At 35.8% G+C, this 27,494-nt stretch overlaps 1 protein-coding gene across 1 annotated transcript; it reads right to left on the bottom strand.

Moving 5' to 3' along the window:
* Positions 1-13,393: 13,393 nt before the first annotated feature.
* Positions 13,394-25,511, bottom strand: LOC148070836 (A disintegrin and metalloproteinase with thrombospondin motifs 9-like). The gene is made up of 11 exons (XM_087800098.1): positions 25,232-25,511; positions 22,640-22,810; positions 22,378-22,572; positions 20,446-20,575; positions 20,262-20,356; positions 18,004-18,098; positions 17,804-17,937; positions 16,682-16,773; positions 15,483-15,587; positions 15,154-15,261; positions 13,394-14,157 (listed from the first exon to the last, which is right to left on the bottom strand). The coding sequence occupies exons 1-10, from the start codon at positions 25,466-25,468 to the stop codon at positions 15,172-15,174; spliced, it is 1,344 nt and encodes a 447-aa protein (XP_087656224.1). The 5' UTR covers positions 25,469-25,511; the 3' UTR covers positions 13,394-14,157; positions 15,154-15,171.
* Between the last annotated feature and the right edge of the window lie 1,983 nt (positions 25,512-27,494).

The raw sequence follows: 27,494 nt of genomic DNA, 5'->3' as shown, positions 1-27,494 counted from the left end.
AATTATTTAAATATTATAAGTATTTTTTTCATTTATTCAAGTATTTATTGTTTGACATTGTATTTCCTTTGCAGTTAATTGTTTCTTAAGATAAGAAATGTTTTTGTTGTTGAATATGTGTCTGAGGTTTAATTTTCTATATTAGAGGTATTTTATAATTAAGAATATATATATATTTTTAAGTTTTGGACAGTGTTTCACAGAAATGGACTTAATAATGGATGAAAAACATTCATTGCATTAAAGTGATATATATTTAAATACATGTTTCTTTAAAAAAAAGAAGAAAAATGCTATCGGGGAAATTAATGTAATGATAATAAAAAAGCAAATCTTCCGTCACACAGCCACTGGGAGCCAGCGAGGCCTCAGGTTGCAGACTCAGACTGACGCTCTGCCCACAAGTCGTCATGCCCGGCAGCCTGGAGAACACAGTCCTGGCTGTTCTGGTGGGCTTTTAATGGAGAAAGTCCAAACATCACTTCTCATGTGCAACGTCTAACACGAGCGATCCAAAGGCTACAAAGATCCTTTCTCTGGGAAAATAAACCACACACAAGTGTAAAAAGAGCTCTTAGGAGGCACTCACGGCAGGAAACGTTTTATTAATGCCACTTTAGTTTGGAAACACTGTATTTGGGACGTCGTTAAGTGATTTTTACAAGCCGTTGAATTTTCCAAAAACCAATAACATAAGGAATCGGTTGGAAAAAAGACCGATGAGAGACTTCAAAATGTATTAAAATGACCTTGTTTAATAACACCATTGAAAGTTTAATGTGTTGAAGTTTAATGCGAGTAAGTAAGTAATTGTTATTTGTAAAGCGCCTTTTCTCAGACCAGGCTCACGAAGCAAATTAAATACTAGCCGGGACTAACTATCAGAAGCTAACCCTAATGTTTCATTACGTCACTTGTACTCTGGGGAACTTCCACATAGACCTTTGACGTCGCTTAACTCATAGATGAAGTGAAAAGTCATATGTTCCTTGTAGTTGACAAACTCCCACGCTCTTTAACACTGATAAATACAGTTTTTGTTACAATTAACATGCTAATATTAATGTTTGTGTTGCAGTTAAACTCACAGCTAAAGCAACAGTGAAGTCCTGCGAGATCCCGGCAATGACTGAGGATAAGAAGATACAGTCGACTCCAGCAAAAATTTTAAAGATGATGTTGGTACAAACAAATCTCAACAAATTAAGGCAGTTAATACTTTGTCAAGGGTCATGTGGTCTGTAAATTCTGCAACACCAGAGTCAAGTATTCAATACAATACTACAAATATATCCTTATTAGTACAGTTTCAACAAAATATGGTTTTGTTGTCCTCGAAATACATATTATATAGCCAGATTCTAGTTGATGAACGCACTAGTGTTGGCTTGGTCCACATTAATAATAAGTTGTGCTAAGCTAACAAAAACATATAATATAATAACTTATGTACAAGTTGGGAAAAGAGTAGATTCATTGGAGCGTTCCAGCTCTGTGTACTGGATAATCTTTGTTCATATTCGTGATAAAAACACTTCCAGACCATCTATAGGTGTGGGTGTCTTGTGATGGACGACGATCCGTCCAAATTCGGACAACATTAAGGCCGAAGCGTCTGAGCAGTCAAAAGTCTTGGTGCTCGTGTTTCCGTCTGTGATTTTAAAAATGCAACACTAGAGTAGCTCTTCTCTCCACAACGACGGTTTATTTGAGAAGAAGTTTCACTGCTGACTCAACACAAGATGAAATATTTACGTTTATTTCTACTCCAGCTGTACTTTGTTCCTCGCTGTTAAGCTTCACTTAAGTCGCTTCAATAATTCACCCAAATGCATCAAACTTCAAGAATAAAACACTCAGGAATCAGAGAACGTATTCTTGCACACGACAGATACCTGCGTCTCCTATCAGTGAGCGAAGGGTCACTGGCAGAGCAGCACATTCCCGAACACACCATTACCATCCTACCTCAACCAAAGAGCACGGAAACATGCTTGAATGGAAGGCAGTAAATTCTTCTCTGTGCAGGACAAAGACTTTGCCGGAGCTGTAAAACAGCTCTCTTACAGTCTGTGACATCGTCTGATCAAAAGGAGTCAGAGGAGGAAAGTGGACTTTATTGTGGAGCTGCAAAGACCCAACGCTTTCATGATGTCTGTCTCTGGATTAGAGCAGGAATGGCAGACGAGTGTCCTGACATACCAGAGCCGGAGAGGGACTCATTTCAGGCCCCGGGGTTTCATGCCCTAGATTAGACTACGATGTGAACTGGAAGCATAACCAATAGATGCCTGATGAGGGTAAAGAACTTCTACTGAGTTCACTGAGAGGGAGCAAGATAGACAGGATTTAGAGAGTGTGTCACAAAATATACATCCAGTAGTGAAAGTTTGTTATTGTATAGATGTTCAATAATTTAAATCCAGCATGTTCATTTCGTATTGTCAAGAGTTATAACCACGCTGTATACACTTGAATAAAACTGTCTAATAAGCTTATAACCTTTTTTTAAATTGTAATGAAGAAAAGAAAGTAGAATCATCTGTAAAACAGCAATGAACAAAATACAACTAACCAATTTCTGCAGACTTCCTTTGCAATCTCCCTATTGTTATTGTCTTAGTGCCACTTTGTTAATTTTGTCTTATTGGGGGAAAATAATTCACACAGTTCATGACTGATACCCAGAATGCACCTTGGGACATGTTTCGGATTCACTTTGCGGATAAACACGTATTATAGTTACTGAACAACTAGGCGAGTAAAAAAAAAATATGATACACTACAATGTTTTTTCACAATACTGAATATATATATCGAAAAGCAGGTATTGATTCTTTTTTGGGGCGGTTCTCAAATATTATATTATATCAATATTTTGATTTTTATCATAGGTATTTTATGGTTTATTTTCTAATAAAGTGTGTGTTAACAACAACATGCAAATATCTGCAGCGTTTGTTTATTTTTGTGTTGCAATTAAACTTCCGGGCGCTAGATGGCAGCAGTCATTAAATACTACAAATTTGCTTTAAAAAAAATGACAGCAGCTTGTCAAGAGTCTGTAAAGTCAAGTACTTGGGCTATACTATAGTCTATAATATATCCTTGTTCCTACAGTATCGCAATATACCGTATTGTGGCCCCTGTATCGCCACATGTATGGTATTCCTAAATTCTTGCCAATACAAACAATGTCGCACATAATGTAGTTTTTCAATATCTAATACACACCATAACTAAGTCAAACTAAGTGGACATATTTTGTGGAATTACTGTTTGTATTTAACTTGGAGGACGCCATTTTCACACATTCTACAACCACGATTAAACAAAGACCTCCTGTCTATAAATGTAGTGATAAAGTGTGTCTTTGGCTAATAGCAGACTGACTGTCATGTGATGTTACTCTATTTTTAATTGCTCTACTCGGTAAAATCTTTTACAGATTCATCAGCTCAGAAGCTCAACACAAAATCACAAAAGACCTTGATTTAAAACATGCATTTGAATGTGTGTTTTACCTCCACAGTAAAAAGAACGATCACCAACATTATCGTCCGTTGACGGGTTCACCACTTAATCTGCTCTTTATAAACAGCAAGTGTGCGAGCGTTTCCTAAATCCGGTCAGCTGACGCTCATCAACGACAATTTTAGACTCTATATTTGGTTCACATTCTTCACACATTACCTACTGAACATAATTGCAAGACCACGTTTTTCTACTCAACCAAAGTGAACGCATGAGCTCCCAGTTTAAGACGGAGGCATTAGTTGTATCACAGTTAAATGTTACCTGTCATAGACAGATAAGTGCAGCATTAAATATATTTAGAGTGAAAGGTTTTATTGCTGCTGGGCGTAGATTCAATGGAAAGTAAATTTCGACAAAAACTTCAAATGTAAAGTGAACGCTGGTACCTCCATGAGTGCAGGACAAAACCAGGACAGTTGTCTCCACAGCTGACGCACTTGTGACCTCTCTCAGGCTCTCTCGGAGGTTGAACCTGAAGATAGAAAGTTCCGTATCAAAAATCAATCTTAGAAGTGTACTTTTTTTTATTTGGATAAATGATCTTAAAGCTCAAAATGATTTGTAACTGGGACTTAAGGGCAGTTTCTGAGGACAGAATTAGTCACTGCCATGATGTATTATTGGGTGCGTAGTAGGTTCCATGTTGCCTGAAGCTGTGAAAATAAAGTAGTCTCTGTCATTAATATATTCATTTAGATTATTTATTTATTTATTATTAACCTTTTTGAAATAGTGTCACATTGCGCTATAACCCATATGTGTTGTTCATTTTCAATTTATTTATACCTTATCTGATGATATATTGGTTTTTAAAGTTTCACATTCTTATGCTTTTTAAGTATGTATTTACATTTGTATCCAAGATACCAGAAATGTTACAAAGTATCAAGTGTCTTTTTTAATTAAAATTTGCAATTTTAGTATTGTAAGTAAGTAAGTAAGTCCTTTATATTTGCTGAGCGCTTTTCCAGACCAGGGTCACAAAGTGGTATTGTGAGTAAACTCTCCTCAAAATACATCTTCTATCTCCTGTTTAATTTTTTTCTTTTAATTTGCAGCACTTTTGGCAATTATTAATAAATACATATACTTTATTAAACCTTTTGGTAACTGTGTTTTAGTTATTGTTTTAAAAACCGTTTATATGACTGTTCGTTTGTTTAGACTTAGTTAAATTGATAGAAAGTGAGATGGCCCTTTAAAACTACCTTTCACTACCTTTGAGTTTGACAAAGTAAAAACATTTAATTTACACTACTGTATTGATACAGAATGATTTTAATACATACAATAAGTATACACTTAAAAACGTTTGTTTATTGAGTATATTTATGGAACAAAAGACACATCTCGAGTCATTTTGTAGTGCCAAAATGAAGGTTCTACTTTGAGTACTATTGAAGTATTTATTTATTTATATGCAAAATAAAGTCACCTGAGTAAAGCAACCATAACATAAAAAGTATGTTGTAGGAAGAACAGGGAAACATGTTTTGTTTATTAGTTTAGTTACTCTTGGATCGATTAGTAGGCCTGGAGTGGCTCTTAAAACAGACTCACCGCTCGGCTGGACTCTCTCCTCTGAAGCTGACGAGGGAACATGACAAGCTGCTTCCAGGATATAAAAGATTTTTTTTTCCCACAAAAGGCGAACACGAACTTTTTTAGCGACCAAGACCGTTGATGTCTTCACAGACGCAACAGGTTCCTCTCTCTGGATCTTCACCATCCTTCGTTAGCGGGGGGGCGGTTCCGGGTTCTGACCCCGCCCCCTCTCACCAACAGCCAATCACACGAGAGAAGCTGAAACGCGCTGCAAATATGAGCATTAATTGCAGATGGATTTATTTTATAATTACTGATATTATTACTGAATTATTGATGATGTGAGCATATAAAATGCAATATGTATATCATAATAATATTAATTATTACTTTTGATTTGTTATATCAATAACAATATATTAAAATCCATTTTCACTGCACATCAGGCTTCGGGTCCAATGAGTGAAATAAGATTTGTTGGATCATGTTTTTTTTCTCTGCTGGAGGGAAATGACCATTATCAAGTGTTTAGATCTTAATCTCTGGATTAATATAGGCCTCTAAGGGTCAGATTCCATCCTTCTCACCAAAGCACCTCTTTGAAGATTTAAATGCATCAGTGCTTGTTTGGACGTTCAGAGAACTGTACCGACTCCCTGTTTCCACGGAGACTGTCAACTTACTGACAGTGTCACGTTACAAATCTCTTTAGCTTGTTGACTTCTGAATGAAAACTCATGTAAAGGAAAGCAATTTCCATCTATTGGGGATGTGAGACAACAACAAGAGGAAGTTGGATTAGCTCAATATTTGCAAATGCGTCTTTGAACACAGCAAAATATCAATTTTCAACATTAAACATTCATTTTTACTGCCTCTGTAAAACATTTTACCATTATATTTGTTTTAGTCCACTACTTCTTGGTTTATAATAACATTTTTATTTTCACAAAATGCAAAAAGTTCAAGTTTGTATTCTTTTGTTTCTTAGTTGATCTCACATTAATGTAAGACAATTAAGAGTAACTAAACAAATAAATCTGTATAAATTAGGTATTTTGGAGGAAACATGAAAACCGCATAGAAGCCTATGAGTCAGTACTTGGGTGACTTAGGTCAGTCTATCAAACTGAGCCTGAGAAACCTGGGTGTTGTATTCGATAAAGACATTTCTCTGGTTCAACACTGCAGAAAACTGAACAGAAACTGTTTCCTTCAACTGAGAAAAATCTGTAAACTTAGGAAAATGTTGTCGGAACATGATCTGGAGCTTATAATCCATCATTTGTGTCTTCTCGCCTGGACTATTGCAACAGTTTATTTTCATGTCTAAACAAGAAGGAACTGTCTCACCTGCAGTTGATACAAAACTCTGCAGGGAGAATTCTAACCCGCTCTAGTAGAAGAACTCACATTTCTCCGATCCTTAAAACTCTTCACTGGCTTCCAGTTTCTTTCAGGATCAACTTTAAAATTCTGGTTCTTACTTTCAGATCTATTCATGGTCAGGCTCCTCCTTACATCACTGATCTGATCCAGCCTTACATCCCAGCTCGGGCTCTGAGGTCTGTGGATCAGAATCTACTGATGGTTCCTCGCACACGGTTCAGGACCAGAGGAGAGAAATCTTTTCAGGCTGTTGCTCTTAAGCTTTGGAACGATCTTCCTCTCTCTCTGCGCTTGATGAAGTCTACTGACTCCTTTAAGAAACATCTTAAGACGTTTTTATTTTTTCAGGCTTTTCCTTGATTTTCTGGAACTCCTGTTGTGTTATCAGTTTTATCTTTATCTTTAAAATATATACTTTATTGAATATTGTTTTGATTGTTTAAGCGCTTTGTGACCCTGGTCTGGAAAAGCGCTATATAAATAAAAATTACTTACTTACTTACTATACAGCCAGGGCAGACCTGCGGAAGTGCAGCCTAATCGGCCCTTGGACTGTATTTATGTGGCCCTCATGTGGTCATAGATCTTGTAGAAACAAACAGTTTATTTTGTATTGATGTCTGTTATTCATTACTACTCTCCAAATACGATGATGTGGCTTTGTTTTAGGACTATTGTTGTCAGCTTTGGGGAAAAAGGTGATTTATATTTTATATATCTTGAAATACAATAAAATAATACATTTGCCATATTTAGCTTGAAATATTACTTGATTTTTACTTTTCTTTCCTTTATTTTTGCTTCATGGCCCCTCACTACAGCCTCTGTATGAAATATGGCTCCTTTGTTTGCCCACAAGAACACAAAAACAAGTCACACAGGTACAGAAATCTTTGCAAAACATGATATATCATCCACTTTTTCCCTCACTAACCGTCGTCATGGAGACGCAGATGTGTCTCCTTAAATGGACCGAGTCTGATAAATGATGGCGACAAACAACTCGTGGTGCAGCACGTATTTTAAGCGCTCTCAAATATCCTCCAGGCACCCCAAATTTGTATTCATCGCTCAGCAGCCGTGCTTCATCATCTTCCAGACAAAAACTTCTTGGCAGCTCTGACTGTGCCTCAAAATTGTGTGTCACTTCATTTTTAAAGAGTAAATTGCTCGTCTGCTTCCAATAAAAAGAAATCCAAGAGGCGCGATGGTGCAACAGCAGAGGGCCCTCGAGCGAAGATCAGGAGTAATGAGATAACACATGGAGGTGAGGAGTGATTCTGAGGGAACGAGCGACACGGGGAGACGGAATCCACCGGATTCTTGGATGCAGACGCAGACTTCTCTGCCAGAGTAAGTCCTGAGAGAGAGAGTCCAATGAAAATTCATCAGAAGTTCAGGATTCAGAATATGAATTTGAAAATGAGATGACTATAAATTGATAAAGATGAAATCAAATAAAAAAGATAAATTACATTATTATCAGCTTTCAGATAAAAGAAAGTCTTATAATCAACTGAAAATTACATTTTCCCCATAAATTATATATTATCATAACTATATTATAATTATTCAATTCAATTCAATTTTATTTAAAGTGTCTTAAGAAAGTTATCTCAAGACACTATACAGTTGAAGTAACACTATAGATGATTAAGGAAAAATAGATCCCAGCAATTCAACAAAGAGCAAGAAGCCAAACACTGTACAGTGAACTATGGCGAGGAAAAACTTCCTTTTAGAAGGCAGAAACCTCGATCAGAACCTGACTCATTGTTGTCGGCCTCCTGCTTTGACCGGCTGGGAGGAAGGATGGGGGGGTATACAGATGTACAGATACAAAAAAAATAATTATGGATACTTTTTATGAAAAAATGACATACACAATTGCAGTACAAAGTTATATTTGCTATTATAATTTAAAACTAAAATGTAGCCTTATGTTAGTAACATGGTTGTTGATCTTTAGATCCAAATAAATATACATGTAATTCTAATCTATTACAAATAAATGTAATATTTAAAATTCCCTGTGATGAAGGTGATACTGTCTGAACAAATATTAAAGTAATGCCTCAATTATTAACTTTGTATCCAACATTTTTTGCTACAATACTCTGGCACCACAGTTGTTGGCAACGGTTCCGCCCCACCTGCATTCTCTTCATCGCCTCTCATCTTCTCTGTCCATTCATTTGAGTGAACCGTTTTTTTACTCCTTCATCTTCATTCACACACTTTTCTCTCCTCCTCTTCGGCTGCACCTCTCTTACACTAACTAAAATCATTTAAAGAAAACACAGTATTAAATATCCTATATTAAATAAAAGCGTTATAGATGTGAATATGAAGTGTAAAAAAAAAAAAACACAAGCAGGAATGTTGGCTTGTTTTTGGTGTTGGGTTTGAATCCTGTGGGAAGTTCTCAGCCCTGCAAGACAACTGTTGCGTGTTCATCAGTCACGCTTGTGAGAAAACACCCAGCAGGAAGTTTGCTTCTCCTGCAGAGCTTCACTCACACAGTCAGAACAAATCACTTCTACACAAACACACATTTGTCACGTTCAGCAGGTTCGCAACGAGCGGCGCCGCTTCGTGTTTCCTCAGATTCACCTCAGATAACTGAGGCGCAGGAAAAAAAACAGCGACTTTTCACCCACGGCAAGCCAATCACAACAGGCCCCGAGGCGGCTGTGGATTTCGCCGCATACTTGTGGCCCCTCTGCGTGAGTGCTGTGATCTGGGGCCTCACGGTGAAGTTACCGCGGTCGGAGAAGCATTTTCAGTCGGTTTTCGGAAGTTTCTACCTCGGGGCTCCGTCCCAAAAACTTCTGCTGAACTTGAAATATTATCGCCTGAATAATGAATAAGTCACCAACACGCAACGTGCTAGCCTTTCTCGTTCGCTTAGAGACCAAGGACACATCCTGAATAGAATAAAACACAATAGAATGACCAAACCTGATACATATTGAAGGTTGACTTATTTATGACAAATCTGCTGAGGACTATGTGTCATGATCCTTGTAAATTGTCTTTGTTTGCTTCTTGTTCTGTTGTTTTTTTTCCTGCCTTGTTAGCAGGAGGCAGGTGTGCACGGCTGAGATGATCAATGGTGGTCTATCTTTACTAAAGGAGCTCTACGACAGGAAGAGGTCGCCAGTGCTGTGTCTCAAATCGCATACTTCTCTTAGTATACTAGAAGTTAGTATGCATCAGGATAGTGTACATACTAACTAGTACGCAAATTCTCCACAGATAGTATGTCTCAAATCAAACACTGCCGCTACGCACTAATAGGACATGATGCGACAGCTTCTTCTTCTACTTCTATTTAACGATGTTGCAACCAGCTGTAGGAACACTATCGCCACCTGCTGGCAGCACGTTTTGCAAGTTTGGAAAAAGAAATAAAGAAAAAATATGAGAATCGAAATATTCGCAAGATATTTAAGCTGGTATCAGCACCGAAGACGTGTCATCCTTCTACTGCTGCTGAAAATACACCTGTAAGTATTTACATATATATGCATATATATATGATGTAACTTCCGTTTAAAACGTCACTAAGATGGCAGCCGTTTAGGGTGGTTAGTGTCCATCGAACCATACTCAGTTTTGTGGGCATTTTAGTACGCCAATTTAGTGTGCATGGTGCACTAAATTTTGCATACTAAGAATTGAGACGCACTTATGCACTAAAAATACTAACTTTGAGTACGCAAGTATGCGATTTGAGACACAGCACAGGTTTGGCTCGACCCTGTTTGCTTCCAGAAATTGAATTTAGGATATTCCTGATACTGTTCCTGATGTTGTCAGCAATTCTGTTTTAGTAAGTTTTTTCATTTTCATTCATTTTCATGTTTCATTCCGGCCGTGCCCCCGCCTCCTGAGTTCTGGATTGTTGACTCTGTTTTTGTTTTTGCCTAAGTTGGAGCCTGTTTTCGATTCATCTTTGTGGATTTTATTGATTTATTGATCGTGTTTAGAGACAGTTTCTGCTTCCAGGTCCTCTAACGCTCCACCCGTGACACTATGGATGAATTGCAGGCATGTTTATGGTCATAAATATGCATTTTACATTGAAATAAATACATTTTTAAAAAATGTAAAGGCACCACAAGAATTAAAGGAAAATAATAGTGGTAATTTAGATCTAAACTTACGTGCTCTGCCTAAAAAAAGCAAACTAGACACTTGAACGAGAACGAGCGATCACCACAGAAGAATAATACAGTAGATCAAAGAGGGGTAGGTGTTAATAGTGTTGACTTGAAAGGTGGAGTATATTACTGTCTTAAAGAATATAGGATACAAAAAAAAACTTGTGATTTATAAATAAAGAAATGATCTTCAATGGAAACATGTTCCAAGCGCAGTTGTACTTTTCCATTATCGATAAATTGCTTTTATTTTGAAACTTTTCATAAAGTAGGAAGTCAAAATAAGAGCAGTCGGTGTTATTTTATTTTGCAATTTAAATTAAATGGTTATGTTGCTAAGTTTTTTCTCTCCAGGCGAATATGGTGGCAAATTGTTTTATTGATAAACCCCCAGAAAGACATGAGGGGGAAATAAAGAAAGTGACAGAGTAGAATCAATGAGTAGAAACGTTTTACTGTTGTTTGATGCTGCAATTACATTATTCTAACTGAGGGGGGAGCCAGAAACAACTCATATTACATAGTGTTGCTTTAATTGCAAAATGCGATATTCAACTTCACGAAAACACACAAACAAGGAGTGAAAATGATTATAATTTGTTTAAGACTATGTTGTGGAAATGGTTATACAACGTCTTGGTGTAAGCATTTGAGAGACAAAGAGTAGAAATCTTGAACAAATTAAACCAGAAACTATTTCAGGAAGACTAGTGTTTTTTAGAGAAGAATAGCCGAATAATATTCTGACTTTAAACAAGCTGTTCTAACAAACAGAATAAGTTTCGATCTGAATTATCAAACATTTGGAAAGAGAGAAAGAAGAAAGGACTATTAAAAGCTGGTTGACGTTGTCGCCCTCTGGTGGAAGAAGCACAACCAGCAGTGAATTGAACCTCAGCCCCATCAAAACACAGACTAGAGTCACGCATTGTATTCATCTCACATTTCAGATGTTTAATTTCCGCAGCACCAGAATACACCAACATAATGACTCCGTTAAAGACATGATTCATGGATCGACAACCAGGAAGTTCTGCTGTTACTGCATTCACTCACAAAAATAAATATTTCTGTATAAAATCAATAATATATCACGATACAGTTTCTTTTTATCTGATATAAAAACATGTCAAATATAGAAAATGGATAAATACATTTAAATATCACAACATCCCTTCATTTATGACACCTGAGAGTTGAGTGGGGAACACTTTGTCATGAAGTGGCCTCAGAACAGTGAGCAACAGGTTTTATCAGGACTTTAATACACATTTGGTGAATGAAGGATTCTTTTCTTTCTTCACTTGAAAGTTAAAATCGAACATTTCTTCAGTCAGGACCAGGAGCCCAAAACACAAGCCACATGTATAGACCGATGCATGACTTGATATGTTCGACAAATGTCTTCTAAAGTCATTAAACTGTGTTACTACGAATGGTTTTCTCGCCTGTAATCCACTGTGATCAACCTTTTTAGAGACACACTTCATACACATTGTGACCCCCATATTGAGTGTTGACATTCAAAAATGTGAAGTGCACACGAGTTTCCCTCGTGTCGACGGAACATCGCGGCAAGGTTACCAAGTTTCCCTTTTTTTTTTCTCACTAGAACGTGCTCAGTGTCACGTAAAAGGCACCGGAGTAGCACCGAGAACAACAAAGTGCTGAAGCAGGTATGGCTTCTCACTGTGTCGGCAGGAAATACAATATTGAAAATGTACAGGCTATACACAAAATAGAACACAAACTAGTACCCTGATATGTCACATGAGAACCACGGACGAGGAAGGATGTGACATCAGTGAGGCGTCTCCATGTTTATTGTCATCGCTTGTGAGCTAAGCTAAAGCCCTGGTTAAAATTTGCTTTAAAATTAATTTGTATTTGAAAAATAACTAAACAACATTGATATTGTGACCAAGAAAACGACTGTTTCTTGAGTCTGAGGCAGAAACGCTGTTGAAGTTTTACACACAGAAGCTCTCGCCTAACTAAACTGACTGATGTCACTTCCTGTTTGGACGGACTTCCTGTCAGTTCTAGCTTTTAATTTATTTATTCTCTATTAAGTCTCCATGTTGTAAGCCATGAAATAAGACAAAATAATAAAAAAAATAAATGAAAAAAATAAAACCTGGAAAAGAAAGTCATGAATATTACAAAAAGTATTTGTATTTCATAATACATGCTTTTAATCTGAAAAAAAAAAGTGTGGAATTCGAATAAGAGATTTAAAGCAACAGAAATACTGAGGAGAAATGAATAATTTTTGAATAAAATTTAAAAAAAAGGATAAAATATTGTAGAGCTAAATTCAAAAAACAATAGTGAACTTAAAATATTTTAATTAATTATTTTGAATATGACAAAAAGATTTGAAGCTTAAAGTATGGAATAAAAAGAAAAAATGCTGTAAATCTGAATGAAATTAAGAAACTCAAAAAACTATGAAAAAGGAACTGAAAATCTGAAAGAAAAAAACTTTGAAATTTCAATAAAATATTTGAAGCAGTAAAAATAATAAGGATAATCTGGGAAAGTGTTTTAAAAAACAGATCAAAGTTTTAAATGCAGGAAAAAAAAGTTTTGAATTGAAAAAAAATGCAAGGCCATTAAACATTGTGGAGCTTCATCCAAAAAAAACAAAACAATTAATTAAAACTGAATAAAACACCCCCTTTTTTTAAACATAAATAAAATATTTAAAACCAAAAGTTTATAATATTAATTATCAGGCAAAATATTTGGGGGGTTTCAAAACATATTCTGCTTCAAAAAGTTGTTTTAACTCTATCTTAGTCCATCTGAGGATGAACCCTACATGTGACATCGTTGCAAATTTGAAATTCTACACAAAAATGATCCCCACGCACCTCAAGTTAGCTTGAGTTTACAGGGGTCCCAGGCGAGATGTAGGTGAGAGGTCACCGACACACGTGAGGGGTATTTTCCCTGCTGCGAGGTGACGATGCATAGCTGTACATATCATTACCGCACCTCGTAACCCACGCCCTGGCTCTGATATTTATGTTTCAATCCTAAATTACAGCTCGCACGCGGCGAATCAGCACCTGACAATTAAATCTTTTACTGCCGTTCTCCATCTTCCACACGTCACTTTATCCTCCTCTACACCTGCGACTCACATCTGGCCGGCAGGACCAGCTGTTCTGGAGCTCGACCGTCCATCTGCGGCTGGAATTCTAAGTATTCCCCGCGAGTATTTCCACTCTTGTGCTGCGACTAAAACCTGATCTTAAAACATGGAGACGTCTCAGGACATCACGTCGGATTGACAGTCACGAATGAACAAACAGTCTGGGTTCTGAAAGACTCGGAACAACATCGATGGAAGTATTGTACACAATAACAATTGAGAGTAAATAAATAAAATGCTGCTCTGTACAGTAATTACACCAGTTTCATTTACACTATACACACGGAGGTCGTGCAGCGGATGAGCTTCATGTTGTCTGTAGCACCAACGAGTGAGGAGGAGGACGAGGACGAAGAAGGCCTGGAGGGCAGCGACCAAGACAGGACAGATAATAACAGTTAGCAGTCGTCCTTAAACACTTTTAAATAATAATGAAAAAGAATGTTATGAAAAATATTTATAGAACTAAATGAATGTTGGAGCCACTCAGAATGATCTGTTCTAGTATATACACTTTGTATATCTGTATATATTTATATATTTGTATATGTATTCATGTTTAAGTTGTGTCGTTGAGTAATAATATATTTAGGTTTGTTTTTTTAAATTGTATTTGCATTAGTTTTTCATTATAAATCAATTATATTTTTTTTATTAAATTTATGTTTTAGATGATGTCGTTGAGACTTTTTTGTCGATCCCTTCCCCTGATGCAATATATTTATTTATTTATTGTATTGTGTTTATTTATTTTTCTATTCATTATTGAATTATATTTTACACATTTTAATGTACATTTTAGACGATATTGTAAAGTTATTTTGTCTATTTCTTTTCTGATATAATATATTTGAGTTTTATTTTATTTTATTTATTCAACTTTTCTTTTTCAGTATTTAATTACATTTTCCACATTCGTCTGTATAATTTAGATTGTATTGTTATTTGTTAATTTATCTTTCCTTTTCCCCGATACAGTTTCATTTATGTTTTGTTTTTTTCATTATTTAATGATATTTTCCACATTGACCCTATGTTTAAGAGGAGTTATTTTGTTGCATGTTTTGTAACACATTACTGTGAATAAAAATACATTCCTGAAATGAATCCAGATATTAACGGGTAATAGAATACAAATATCAAAAGATCTCCAACAACTTTCTTTTTTATTGTATTTTTATTTTTTGTTTATGGTATATCCCGCTGGTTTTGACATCCAATTGAATTTTTATTAATTTTCTCTTATTTCTTGTCTAATTCACGTTTAATTTTCAATGTTACAAACATGTTCGGCTGGTGTGAGGTGCGTTTATTTAACGTGTGATTCATTTGTTCCAGTTTGAGATGAGTTACTACCTGCTGAGGGCGGTTGAGTTACTCCAAGGAGACCTTGAGAGCTGAGCCAGATGACGGAGAACATTTCCCACAGTAGCCTCCACACGACCCTGTGACGATGCTGCCCCCCTGTGGAGACACGAGGCAGCAACAAATCATTCAACGTGTTTTTTCTTCGTGTACCAGAAGTTAGAATTTAACACAAATGAGTGACAGAAGTGAAACTTTTGTCTGTGGTTTTTCGGAACATTGTGAGGCCCAAAATGAAGCTCTTAAGTGGTTTCTGTGTGCTTAGTTTATTTATAAATGTATTAATTGTTACTGATAAATACATTTAAATAAAAGTCTACCTCTAACTTCTGTATCTCAGCCACTGCAAAGTTTCCCTGAGAGATCCATGACGTGTCTTCAGCCACTCGCAGCCCTGTTCCCGAAAGGTTGATTCGGAATCTGCCCTGAGAAAAGGAGAGAAGACAAGGCGACCAGATCAGAAGTCGCATCTTATTAGTTGTCTTGCTACCCCTGCCCGCACTCTCTTTTTCACCTTCATTAAACCATCTCCATACTCTCATAATAATTCTCTGTATCATCCACAAACATCATGGTTCATGGAGGCTCCTCCCTTACCTGATATGTAAGCCTGTCCATCACCATAGCAACTAAAAATGACATTAATACAAAGCTTGTATGCTTTTGTTCGACAGTATGGAAGAATTAAAAAAACAATATATTTAATATAAAGATATGGAACCCCTTAATTCACATGTCAAAAAATAAAGAAGATAAACTTTCATGTGCACACCAGATAATTTTGCATGTGGACACTAAAGCTAGTAATTTTGGGTTTTTCTATATGTCCCTTAATGTGCTCTGTAAATTATAGGGTTGTAAAAAATAAAAATAAAATTTCAATTCATGTTTTTTGATAAAGATTGTTTGAGAAGTGAACTTAAAGAAACAAAAAAGTAAAGTAAACCTAAAGTAATATGTTGAATGATTACTTAACTAAAGATAGGTATTTATTTTCTAGAAAGGCAAATAAATGAATAAGGAAAAACTGTACATCATCTGTATTATAGAAAAATAACAAACATTAAATTATTAATATAAAAACATTTTAAAAATGTAATTTAAACATATAAATAATCTTTAGAATTTGGAAATTGGTTAAAATGACAAAAAACCCTTTGGGCAGGAGTGGAGTAAAAGTATCAGAATGTTTCCTTTCTATGTTAGTCTTTGTATCCTTTGTCTTTGTTATTTTTCTTTGATCTATGTTATTTATCTTTATCTTTAGACTTAGATTAATTCTTAACATTCTTAACATTATTATTAATTATTATTAATTATTATTAACTTTATTATTACTTATTAAATTATTAAGATTAACATCTTTTTCTTTCTCTTTATTTCTCTTTGCTCTTGTTCTTATTTTATTTTATTTATTTATTTTTATGAAAAATTGCTGTATTGCTGTGGCTAGTTGGAAAAAAAACATTTCCCGAAGTTTGGATTATTTTTTTAGAGATACAATATGTGTTGTTCTCACCTGTGGACACCTGGTGGCGCTGTAGCAGTCCCCAGCTGTCGCAAAAGGAACACTCTTTCCCTCTGGGGTGAAAGCAAACTGCCAATCTGTAGCTGAAAATAGAAAACTTTATTTCCACTTCCGTTGAAGACTCGTTTTAGCTCGCAGTGATGGCAGGTTAACCACTAGCCGTCCTCGTAAACCATGTAATGAACGCAGACATCTTGAGGTCATTAATTCTTCGACTTGATTCAACGTTAACAAAGTTTTTATTTGACAGTAATAAACTCTTTAAAGCTGAGATGACACACACACACCGAGAGGGATGGCGTTAAAAAGCCCGAGGCTATCTTTGTACGTAGCGAGCTAATGCTAATGTTGTCTTGACGCGCGCCACGTAATTCACTGCTTTTAACATCTCAATTTGTTTAGTTTTTCATTTAACTTGCAACATTATCTGTGATAAATAAAGTCTTGCTTCAGCATGAATGCTAATAAATTGGAAGTAAACAATGTCACACTAGTGAGTCAAAACTAGCTTGCTACGTAGCTAACACCAGAATTATTGTGTCTTATGTTATCTTATGTTATCTTTAGACTTAGATTGTATCATCTTGTTCTTTCTCTTTATGTTCTCTTCTTATTTTATTTTTATTTATTATTTATTTTTAATGAAAAATTGCTGTATTTTCTGGGGCTATTTGGAAAAAAACTATTTCCCGAAAGAGACCTCCTGAGGGATCAGTAAAGTTTTACCTTACCTTACCTTACCTTATGTTTACTACTTGATTATTATTTTAGCTTGATTTTGCTGTTGCACATTGTTTGAAAAACTAATCTCCTCTAGGATACCAGAATCATTATTATTTTATTAATAAGAAAAACAATTATTTTTTGAACATAGTCCGATCCTATCTGACAAAATTAGTTTTTGGAAATCAAATGTAGCTCAAACCAAAAAAAGTTCTGCTCACCACTGTTCATTCGCACACCTTTTCATGATGGATTTTCAAAAATATAATTAAAAATTGTAACAAATTGAAGCAAAACTAATGTAGCCATACTTGTTCTTCCCTCTAGATTGTCACTATTCATTTAGAAAAATCGGACCAATCGGCACCAAGAGTCAAAAGCGAAACTCACTGATGATGTTCATCTTGATCAGGTCCAGGCGGACCTTGGAGAAGGTGGTGAGACCGGCGGCGCTGTAGTCTCTCCGACAGTCGCAGTCTTCTCTCCGGGTGCCGTTGTCGGGACACTGTGTGGGATTGTTGAGTCTGGAACGGAGACGCAACTCTGTGAGCACGAGTCACGACGCTCGAGGGTTTTCTTGGATTCGTCACCTGAAGCCAAAAATCTCTGAGAAATTCTCGCCATCGCCTGTTGTCAGGGTGACGTACTCCTGTGGACTCTCTGTTCGCAGTCCTGCACAGTGGACCTGAGAGAAAGGAGGGAATGAAGGGAATGAAGGGGATGAATAATTGGATAATGATTCATGATCGGCCATAACAATATGACCACCTGCCAAATGTTGTAGCGAGAAGAAAGTTCAGCGATTAAACAATGAGGATAAATATATACGAAAGCATCTTAGACGACCCTTTTTTTTAATGATGCTATCCATCCCTTCCCCTGGTGCAATATATTTATTTATTTATTTTATTGTGTTTATTTATTTTTCTATTCATTATTGAATTATATTTTACACATTTTAGACAATATTGTAAAGTTATTTTGTCTATTTCTTTTCCGATATAATATATTTAAGTTTTATTTTATTTTATTTTATTTATTCAACTTTTCTTTTTCAATATTTAATTACATTTTCCACATTTGTCTGTATATTTTAGATTGTATTGTTATTTATTACTTTGTCTTTCTTTTTCTCAATATAGTTTCATTTATGTTTTTTTTTTTTCATTATTTAATGATATTTTCCACATTGACCCTATGTTTTAGAGAAGTTATTTTGTTTCATGTTTTGTAACACATTACTGTGAATAAAAATACATTCCTGAAATGAATCCAGATATTAACGGGTAATAGAATACAAATATCAAAAGATCTCCAACAACTTTCTTTTTTATTGTATTTTTTTTCGTTTGGAATGAAGGGGATGAAACTGGAAGATGAATCATTGGATAATGATTCATCATCGGCTGTAACAATATGACCACCTGCCAAATGTTGTAGCGAGAAGAAAGTTCAGCAATTAAACAATGATGATAAATATATACGAAAGCATCTTAGACGACCCTTTTTAAATGATGCTATTAGTTACATTGTTATATAGTCGACTTTATCATTGACTTACTGTTGATGGCAGTTTTGTCTTGTTTGATTGTTTTGTAAATGTTTTTTTTACTATTCATGAAAATGGTTTTCAACCGGAATTTTCCTCTGTCTATTAATGTTTCTTTTAAATATATGAATAAAATATATTTAAAAAAAAAACAAGTATAAAATATTTTAACATTACATTTTCAAGTCTTTTATTTTATCCTTTGAAGCCAAATTATATAATTCAAAGTATATTTCAATTATTATTTACGTGGTTCTTTTGTATTTTTACCTTAACTTCTTTTTATAATCAAACTCTTTTGACTTACTTTGTAGATACAATTCTCTCACCTTGATTGTTTATGTATATTATTTTCTCAACCAATCTTTTGCCTTTACTCTTGTTTTGTTATATTATTTCTTCTTTTCATCACTTGTCCATATTTGTCAATGGCCAATTGTTCCTAGACATTTTGAGTAATTTCAGAATGTAAACTTAGCTATTCATGGTTTACTTGGAATACAAATCGGCATTCTTAATTGTAGAAATATGTCTAATTTTGTAAATAGCAAATATTTATTCAGTGTATAAATAATTTAGCCATTTTTAAAATCAGATTTAAAGTAGTGATGGTCTGATGAAGCTTCATGAAGCAGTGTCACGTTATTTAGAGGTCAGTAGGTGGCGCCATCAGTTTAAAAATGATGGGATTTTTTATTGAAAATGTTGTTCAAAACAAAGGAAAATAGAGCAGAGACCGCCATCTAGTGGACTCTGAAAATAATGACACTGCTCAGTGAAGCTTCATCAGACTTTAACTAGTTTAAAGTTGTTATTGTTGTTGTTGTGATTTTGATTATTTTTTTTAACTTTCATGTGTGATTTTATTCAGAATTTCTTCTTAAAGGTTTTATTTTCATTTTGCTAATTTATTTCAAATTCCTTATGCTATAAAAAAAAACTTCTCTCAAATATATATATTTTTAAAGTCAATCCCACTTCATTAGTAGACTTAATTATATTTTGATTATCAAGATACTATTTATTTTCATGAAAAAACTAAATAAGATTCATAATTTCTCTAACGCTTTATTGCTGCAGTGAAAAACAGGAAAGAACCTACGAGGGCTTTTAAGGAAAAAGCTCCACGGTCAAGGTTCATGTGAAAAACCTGACCTGAAGCGTTCACTAGATCTTCACCAGTGCGTGAGCTACACAAACACTCTTAAAGCTTCTCTGAACCGGACAAGATCATCCAAGAGACGGCAAGTTAAATTAATTTTCTCTGCCTCTTAAGGTGGATGAAAGATGGAATCCTACCTTCAGAGCTTTTCCTCGGACGTTAAGTAAGTGTTCCCCGTCCGGCAGGGGGCCGTTCAGGGTCTGGACGTGTTGACAGCTGGAGGGCAGATGACCTTCAAGACACAAACGAGAATCGATGAAGGTGAATCCAGCGTCTTGATCTTTCTCAGCTCAGCTTATAGAAAAAGTGTTGCCCACTTACATGTTGGGTTCCTGCAGACTTTTCTGGTCTCGGGCGTCGCCTCCAGTGGACAACTTCTGCTCTTCTGTCCGTCCTCTGACAGACACTGGACCGTCCTCTCCATCAGTCCGTCTCCACAGCTGGCCGAACACTTGAGGGGACATCAAAAATGTACTTCATTTCCACGACTTCTAAGGCTTCATGATTCCATTGAAACTGTGAGATCACAAGGTTGATACTTAACAATACGTTCTAATTCACTTAAGGGCGAAAGAGTCCAAAGACTTATCTCCTTGATACATTTCTTCTTTCTCATCCAGTCTTTGCTTTCTTGCACTTGTGTTCTAGATACGATGACCCTAAACACTTCAACCTCTCCCTCTGAAACTGGGAGCTTGGTTTCTCGACCAACAGACCACAAACTGTCAGCATCCACAGCATCTTCACCTCCCACTTTACGCCTAGCACGCCCTCAAGAACAGGAGGGGGGCAAAGGGTCCTACTCAAGGCTGTGCCCTGAGCCCCCTCCTGTTTACCCTGTCACAACACGATCTGGTGGTTGTAATCCATGCATTTGTGTCTTCTCGTTTAGACTATTGTAAACAGTTTATTTTCGTGTCTAGACAAGAAGGCTCTGTCTCGCCTGCAGTTAATACAAAACTGACCCGCTCTAGTAGAAGAACTCACATTTCCCTGATCCTTAAATCTGTTCACTGGCTGCCAGTTTCTTTCAGGACCAACTTTAAAATTCTGGTTCTTACTTTCAGATCTATTCATGGTCAGGCTCCTCCTTACATCACTGATCTGATCCAGCATTACACCCCAACTCGGGATCTGAGGTCTGTGGATCAGAATCTACTGATGGTTCCTCGCACACGGCTCAAGACCAGAGGAGATAAATCCTTCCAGGCTGTTGCTCCTAAGCTTTGGATCTTCCTCTCCCTCTGATGGATCTACTGACTCCTTCAAGAAACATCTTAAGACATTTTTATTTGTGCTTTTCCCTGATTTTTTGGGACTCCTGTGTTTGTCTTATGTCTCGACCTTTTAAAGTATATACTTTAACTGTATATTGTTTTTGATTGTTGTAGCGCTTTGTGACCCTGGTCTAGAAAAGGTGCTTTACACCTTATACCTTTATGCATCTATTGAGGTGTTCAGACAACATTGGGGGGACACATGGCCACCTCTCTTTAGAGGAGAATAAGGAACACCTACATCTTGATGAGTTTGCGGTTTCTAAAGTATTCTGGGCCTTTTTACTTGGATTGTTGTCAAAGCGACCTCAACAAAGAGAACGGAAACTGTGCTGTGTCTCAAATCGCATACTTCTCTTAGTATACTAGAAGTTATTGTGCATCATGATAGTGTACATACTAACCAGTATGCAAATTCTCCACAGATAGTATGTCTCAAATCAAACTCTGCTGCTACACACTAACAGGAAATGACGCGACAGCTTCTTCTTCTACTACTATTTAACGATGATTTCAACCAGCTTTTTGAACGTGATCGCCGACACCTGCTGGCAGCACGTTTTGCAAGTTTGGAAAAATAAATAAAGAAAAAATATGAGAATCGAAATATTCGCGAGATATTTAAGCTGGTATCAGCAGCGAAGACTTGTCATCCTTCTACTGCTGCTGAAAATACACCTGTAAGTATATGAATATATATGCATTTATATATGACGTAAATTCCATTCAAAACGTCATTAAGATGGCAGCTGTTAGTGTAGTTACTGTCCATCGATCCATACTTAGTGTTGTGGGCGTGTTAGTACGCCAATTTAGTGTGCATAGCGCACTAAATTTCGCATACTAAGAATTGAGACGCACTTACGCACTAAAAATACTAACTTTGAGTACGCTAGTATGCGATTTGAGACACAGCACTGGTCAAGGTTTAGGACTGGGATGTAAAGACAGAGCTCTGAGGTAACAGAGAACTCACCGGTCCCCAGATTCCAACCCTCCACTCCTGCAGTGAGGGGCACGGCTCCAGATGACAAGGCATGAAGCTCTCAGGCGGGGTCCCGGGACAGCTGGACAGCGACTGATGGCCGTACTCGTAGTTATCGTTCTCCACGTGCACTTCGCTGCAGGACACCAGGCGCTGGCGGTAGCCCTGACCACAGCTGGACGAGCACTGGAGGACGGAACGGATCGTGAGCTCGAGAAAGAAAGAGGGGTTCCCTTTATAACGATGTCCTGACCTCGGTCCACTCCCCGGTGATCCAGACGTAGTCGCAGGCTTGAGTGTTGCAGCTCTCGATGTCCGGCGCTCGGATCTGGTTCACGCAGTACATGTCGTGGACGTCCTGCCGGTTGTAGTCCACGCACTGGAGGACTCGTCTCCTGTGGCCCGACCCGCACGACTTGCTGCACTGCAGAGACCAGGGGGGATAGCGTGAACTTTGACCTTCTGCTCGGCCCAGGTTTTTAAAAGTGATTATTGTAACTAAGAGAATGGTGTAGTTTTCTTCTCCTGTTGATGCTAACTGCTAGCTACCAACATATGAGATATGAAAGGCATAGTGGGAATAAAAAATATAGAAATAAAAAAGTAAAAGGGTACAAAAATATAAAATACAAACAAGGTCAACAAAACAAAATATAAACAAATAGGAAATGTATTCCTTTTGCGTGAGAACATTTTTCGGTTAGCTTTTTTTTCATTGTAAATATAAGTTACAATTAATTACATGACATAAAAGTCAAAGTAAAAGCGTGTTTTGCATGCATAAGACACAACTTGTGTGAGTTGTTTTAATTTCAAGATTGTACTTTTGTTTTAAAGCATCAAAGTATTTAACATAGAAAATAGACACAAGTATATATCAAATGTATATTATTAAAATAAAATTATTTTTCCTTTATATTTTAACATTAGAAATTATTATTTTCTGTTATTTCTTTTTTTTTTAAAGCAGACAAAACGTTTAACATTAATTTACTTTTAATATCACTTTGTTCCTTCAGCAGTTTATAAGGTAAGGTAAAGTAAGGTAAAACTTTATTGATCCCTCTTATATCATGATCTTATATCATGATCTTCAAGTTTTGAACGTCTTTCTACGTCACTTAGTGTGAGTTCAAACTCCACAAGACCCTAAGACTAATGATGGTCTGATGACGCTTCATGAAACAGTGTCATGTTGTTTAGAGGTCAGTAGGTGGCGCCACCAGTTTAAAAATGATGTGATGTGTCATTAAAACAGTTGTTCATAACAAAGGTAAATAGTGCAGACACCGCCATCTAGTGGACTCTGAAAATAATGACACCGCTTCATGAAGCTTCATCGGACCATCTCTACTAATGACACACCGAGACACATCTGTTAAGTAGAAATCTATTATGACTCTATTATGATTGGCCACCTTCGTTCCCACACATCCAACTAAATTGTGTATTTGTGTGTTCATTTGTGTTGTGTTTATCTCCCACATCTGCTGCCTCCTTGTGTCTACATCTGGACGCCACGATCCATCACCGCGACCTTGAACAGATCCACGTCAATCAAACCTGACGAGAGACACTTCCAGCTTCGGGTCCGGATCTCTGACCAAAAGTTCATTAAACACAAGTTTTCTCTGGATTAATGAAAAACTTTTTGTTGAGGAAGTTTCCTGCTGATCCGTGACCCAGATTTCCTGGATCACTAGCAGCTGCCTCCACTAATAAATGTACGGCAAGAAGAAGCGTTACAGCAGTGGTCAGTACCTCCACGTCAAGACTACTTTTGTGCGTTAACTTCAATGTCGTTCCTTCACAGACGTCGTGTCCACGAGTCGTAAGAAGAGGCTCATGGGAAGTTGGCGAGCAGGAGAGTAAATAGTAACAATCGGTCTCAGATGTTCACAAGGTTTTCGGTCTCAAGTACAAATAGGTTTCATGTCGTTCAGGATTAGTTTTGAACTCCTGCTCAACCTGTTGAACATCTGATGACCAGCACCAGCCCAACGACACACTAGTCACTAGTTTATTTGACCAATAATGATGTGCCCTCTTTGTTGAAAGTTAAAATTAGTTTTCAGTAAAAGCACCTTTTTTTCTCTTTTGTCTTCCATTAAAATAGTTTTTTATATTCAATTCCCCTCACAAACCTTTTTCTATATTATTATTATTAATATTAATGTACATTTTCATATGAATATATTCTTGTTTGTTTGAATACTGCAGTTTTGTGCAATTATTTTCTTTAAATGAATCCTTTTTGTAGTTTATGTGAGAATTGGGGTAAGATTTTGTACATTTGGCAAATTTGCAGCATTCATTTTGTTTTATATAATTTATATTTTGTCCATAACTACGTAACCCTTGTGATTTGAGATTTTTTTCAACCCAACAACTTGAGTATTTTATGATTCACATATTGAATTTAAATCAATTGTAAACTGTTCTGGAGTTTTTTGTCTTTTCCTTTCAAGATATATTGGCTGAAAAAAATAAATAATTGTAATAAATAAGTGAAGTTTCCAAGATTTTGTGCAAAAACCAAACATCTTAAATAGAATAAAAGAAGGAAATTATAATAATTCAAATAAAAATAATTATTATATTAAGTAATTCAATTCAAAAAAAATATTGAATTAAATAAATGATGTAATTCTGTTCTTTAAAATCAAATGAAAACAGATTAAAAAAAGGCTAAAAAACAGATGCTTTCACAAATGTCTGCACTTGACCTTGAGTCACTCAGGAGTTTGTTCCTCCTCCTCCTTCTCTCCTTCCTCCTCCTGACTCCCAGTCATCCTCCCATCATCCTCTCTCCGCTCACTCACTCAGAAGTTCTACTCCCGCCTACCTCCTGCCACTTGCCCTCCCTCCACCGGTACCGGGAGGAGCACTCGGCGACCCGGCAGCTCTGGCTGGACGTGGGGCGTGATCGCAGCGAGCAGCTGTCCTCAGGGGCACCTCGACGGTCCGGAGTCTGACAGGACACGTCTCGCTGCTGGACGCCGTCTCCGCAGGAGGCCGAGCACTGGAGGAGGAAGAAGTGAGTTTTGAAACGACAGAGAGTTGGCAACATGTTTTTCATCATACGTTCAGTTCTATTGTATAGTGTTTATTGTGTTTATTGTGTCATTCAAAATGAACGAATACTACTTATACTACTTATTCTACTACTTTACTACTTATTCTACTTCTAGTACTACTCCTACTTCTACTACTAATTCTACTACTTGTATTACTTATTCTACTTCTAGTACTACTTCTCCTTCCACTACTAATTCTGCTACTTCTTCTACTTCTACTACTACTTACTTTTTCTACTCCCACTTCTACTACTACTTATTGTACTTCTGCTACTACTAATACTACTTCTTCTACTACTACTTATACTACTTATTCTACTCCCACTTCTACTACTTCTTATTTTACTCCTACTACTGATTCTTCTACTTCTACTACTATTTCTACTTCTACTTCTACTAATTCTACTCCTACTTCTACTACTTCTTATTTTACTCCTACTACTAATTCTACTACTTCTACTACTTATTCTACTCCTACTTCTACTACTTCTTATTTTACTCCTAATTCTACTACTTCTACTACTACTTCTACTTCTACTACTTCTTATTTTACTCCTACTACTGATTCTTCTACTTCTACCACTACTTCTACTTCTACTACTAATAATTCTACTAATTCTACAACTTATTCTACTCCCACTTCTACTACTTCTTATTTTACTTCTACTACTAATTCTACTACTTCTACTACTATTTCTACTTCTACTTCTACTCCTTCCGCTACTTTTACTTCTACTACTAATTATTCTACTAATTCTACTACTTATTCTACTTCTACTACTACTTCTACTTCTTTTACTTCCACTACTTCTAATGATACTACTCATTTTTATACTACTCATACTACTTATTCTACTTCTACTTATAACTCTACTACTTGTTCTACTTCTACTACTTCTACAAATAACTCTACAACTTCTACTACTTATTCTACTTCTACTACTACTTATTCTAATAACTCTACTACTTCTACTACAATGTCTACTACTTATACTACTCCCACTTCTTCTTCTTTTACTTCTACTACTAATTCTGCTACTTCTACTACAAATTCTACTTTTTTCTTCATCTCAACCCTTTTCAGTTTATTACAACATTTTCATATCACTCTTTCTTCTTCATGCCATCATTTCAACTGTTTCCACACATTTTTACTTTGAAAGCTAATAAAATACTTTCAAGCATTTCAGTTTACACATCCAGCAGATTCAGCTTTCACTCTGCGTTTTCTTCTGGAAATTCAATTCTTGTAGTTATTTTACTCTTCTTATTCACCCCATTTCTTGCTTAATCAATTTTTTATATAGTAAAATTATATTATTTTACATTATACCATATTGATTATTATATTTATAATATTTTCATGTGCTTTTAAAGAATATTTGCAAAATAATTCTGATTGTATTTATACAATTTAAGCAAACGCATGATTATGAAATTCAATAATAATTCAAAATAAAATGATTATATACAAGTTATTAGTAAAAACTTAAAGGAAAACATGTTTGTATTATGACCAAAATAAACTATACAAATATAAATAAATACAATTGTAAAAAGTAACAGAAATTAACTGAATTTACAAAAATCTATATTTAATTATTTTTAAGAAAAATAAAGAAAGTACAATCCAATAAAATTGGGTAAAATACACACATGAAAAATAAAAGTAATCTAATAAAGGTATAGGCAGTAGAAAATAGATGAAATGATTGACTTGTTAACAGTTTTAAACTAAAACACCTTTTTAAAATTATTATTTTTTATTACTATCCAACTTTTATTTATTAAAAAAGAAAAAACTTAATTAGAATCCAACATATAATAATTTTTAAATTTAAATTCCTATATTTTCCATCATAATAAAGAAGAAAAAAAAAACATAATTTAAAAATACATTTTTTCACTCATTCATTGTACTGTAACATTTATACTATGTTCTCTTGCAGCTCTGGCGATTCGTGCGATGAAACTTTTCTTGATTCTGCTTTCATTTTGTCCTCCTCAGTACTTTACTATTTATTCAGACTC

Source organism: Callionymus lyra, chromosome 10, assembly GCF_982586985.1.
Source record: "Callionymus lyra chromosome 10, fCalLyr1.hap1.1, whole genome shotgun sequence".
Taxonomy (NCBI): Eukaryota; Metazoa; Chordata; class Actinopteri; order Syngnathiformes; family Callionymidae; genus Callionymus; species Callionymus lyra.
This window is presented reverse-complemented; position numbering and strand designations above follow the sequence as displayed.

What these genes read in the sequence shown, in the direction of transcription:
- LOC148070836 (XM_087800098.1), bottom strand. Translation starts at nt 25,468, where the DNA reads ATGATGAAAAACATGTTGCCAACTCTCTGTCGTTTCAAAACTCACTTC. An exon ending in TCAGAGATTTTTGGCTTCAG is followed by an intron (nt 17,938 to 18,003) that starts GTGACGAATCCA and finishes TCTCCGTTCCAG; the next exon opens with ACTCAACAATCCCACACAGT. An exon ending in GCGCCACCAGGTGTCCACAG is followed by an intron (nt 15,588 to 16,681) that starts GTGAGAACAACA and finishes TCCTTTTCTCAG; the next exon opens with GGCAGATTCCGAATCAACCT.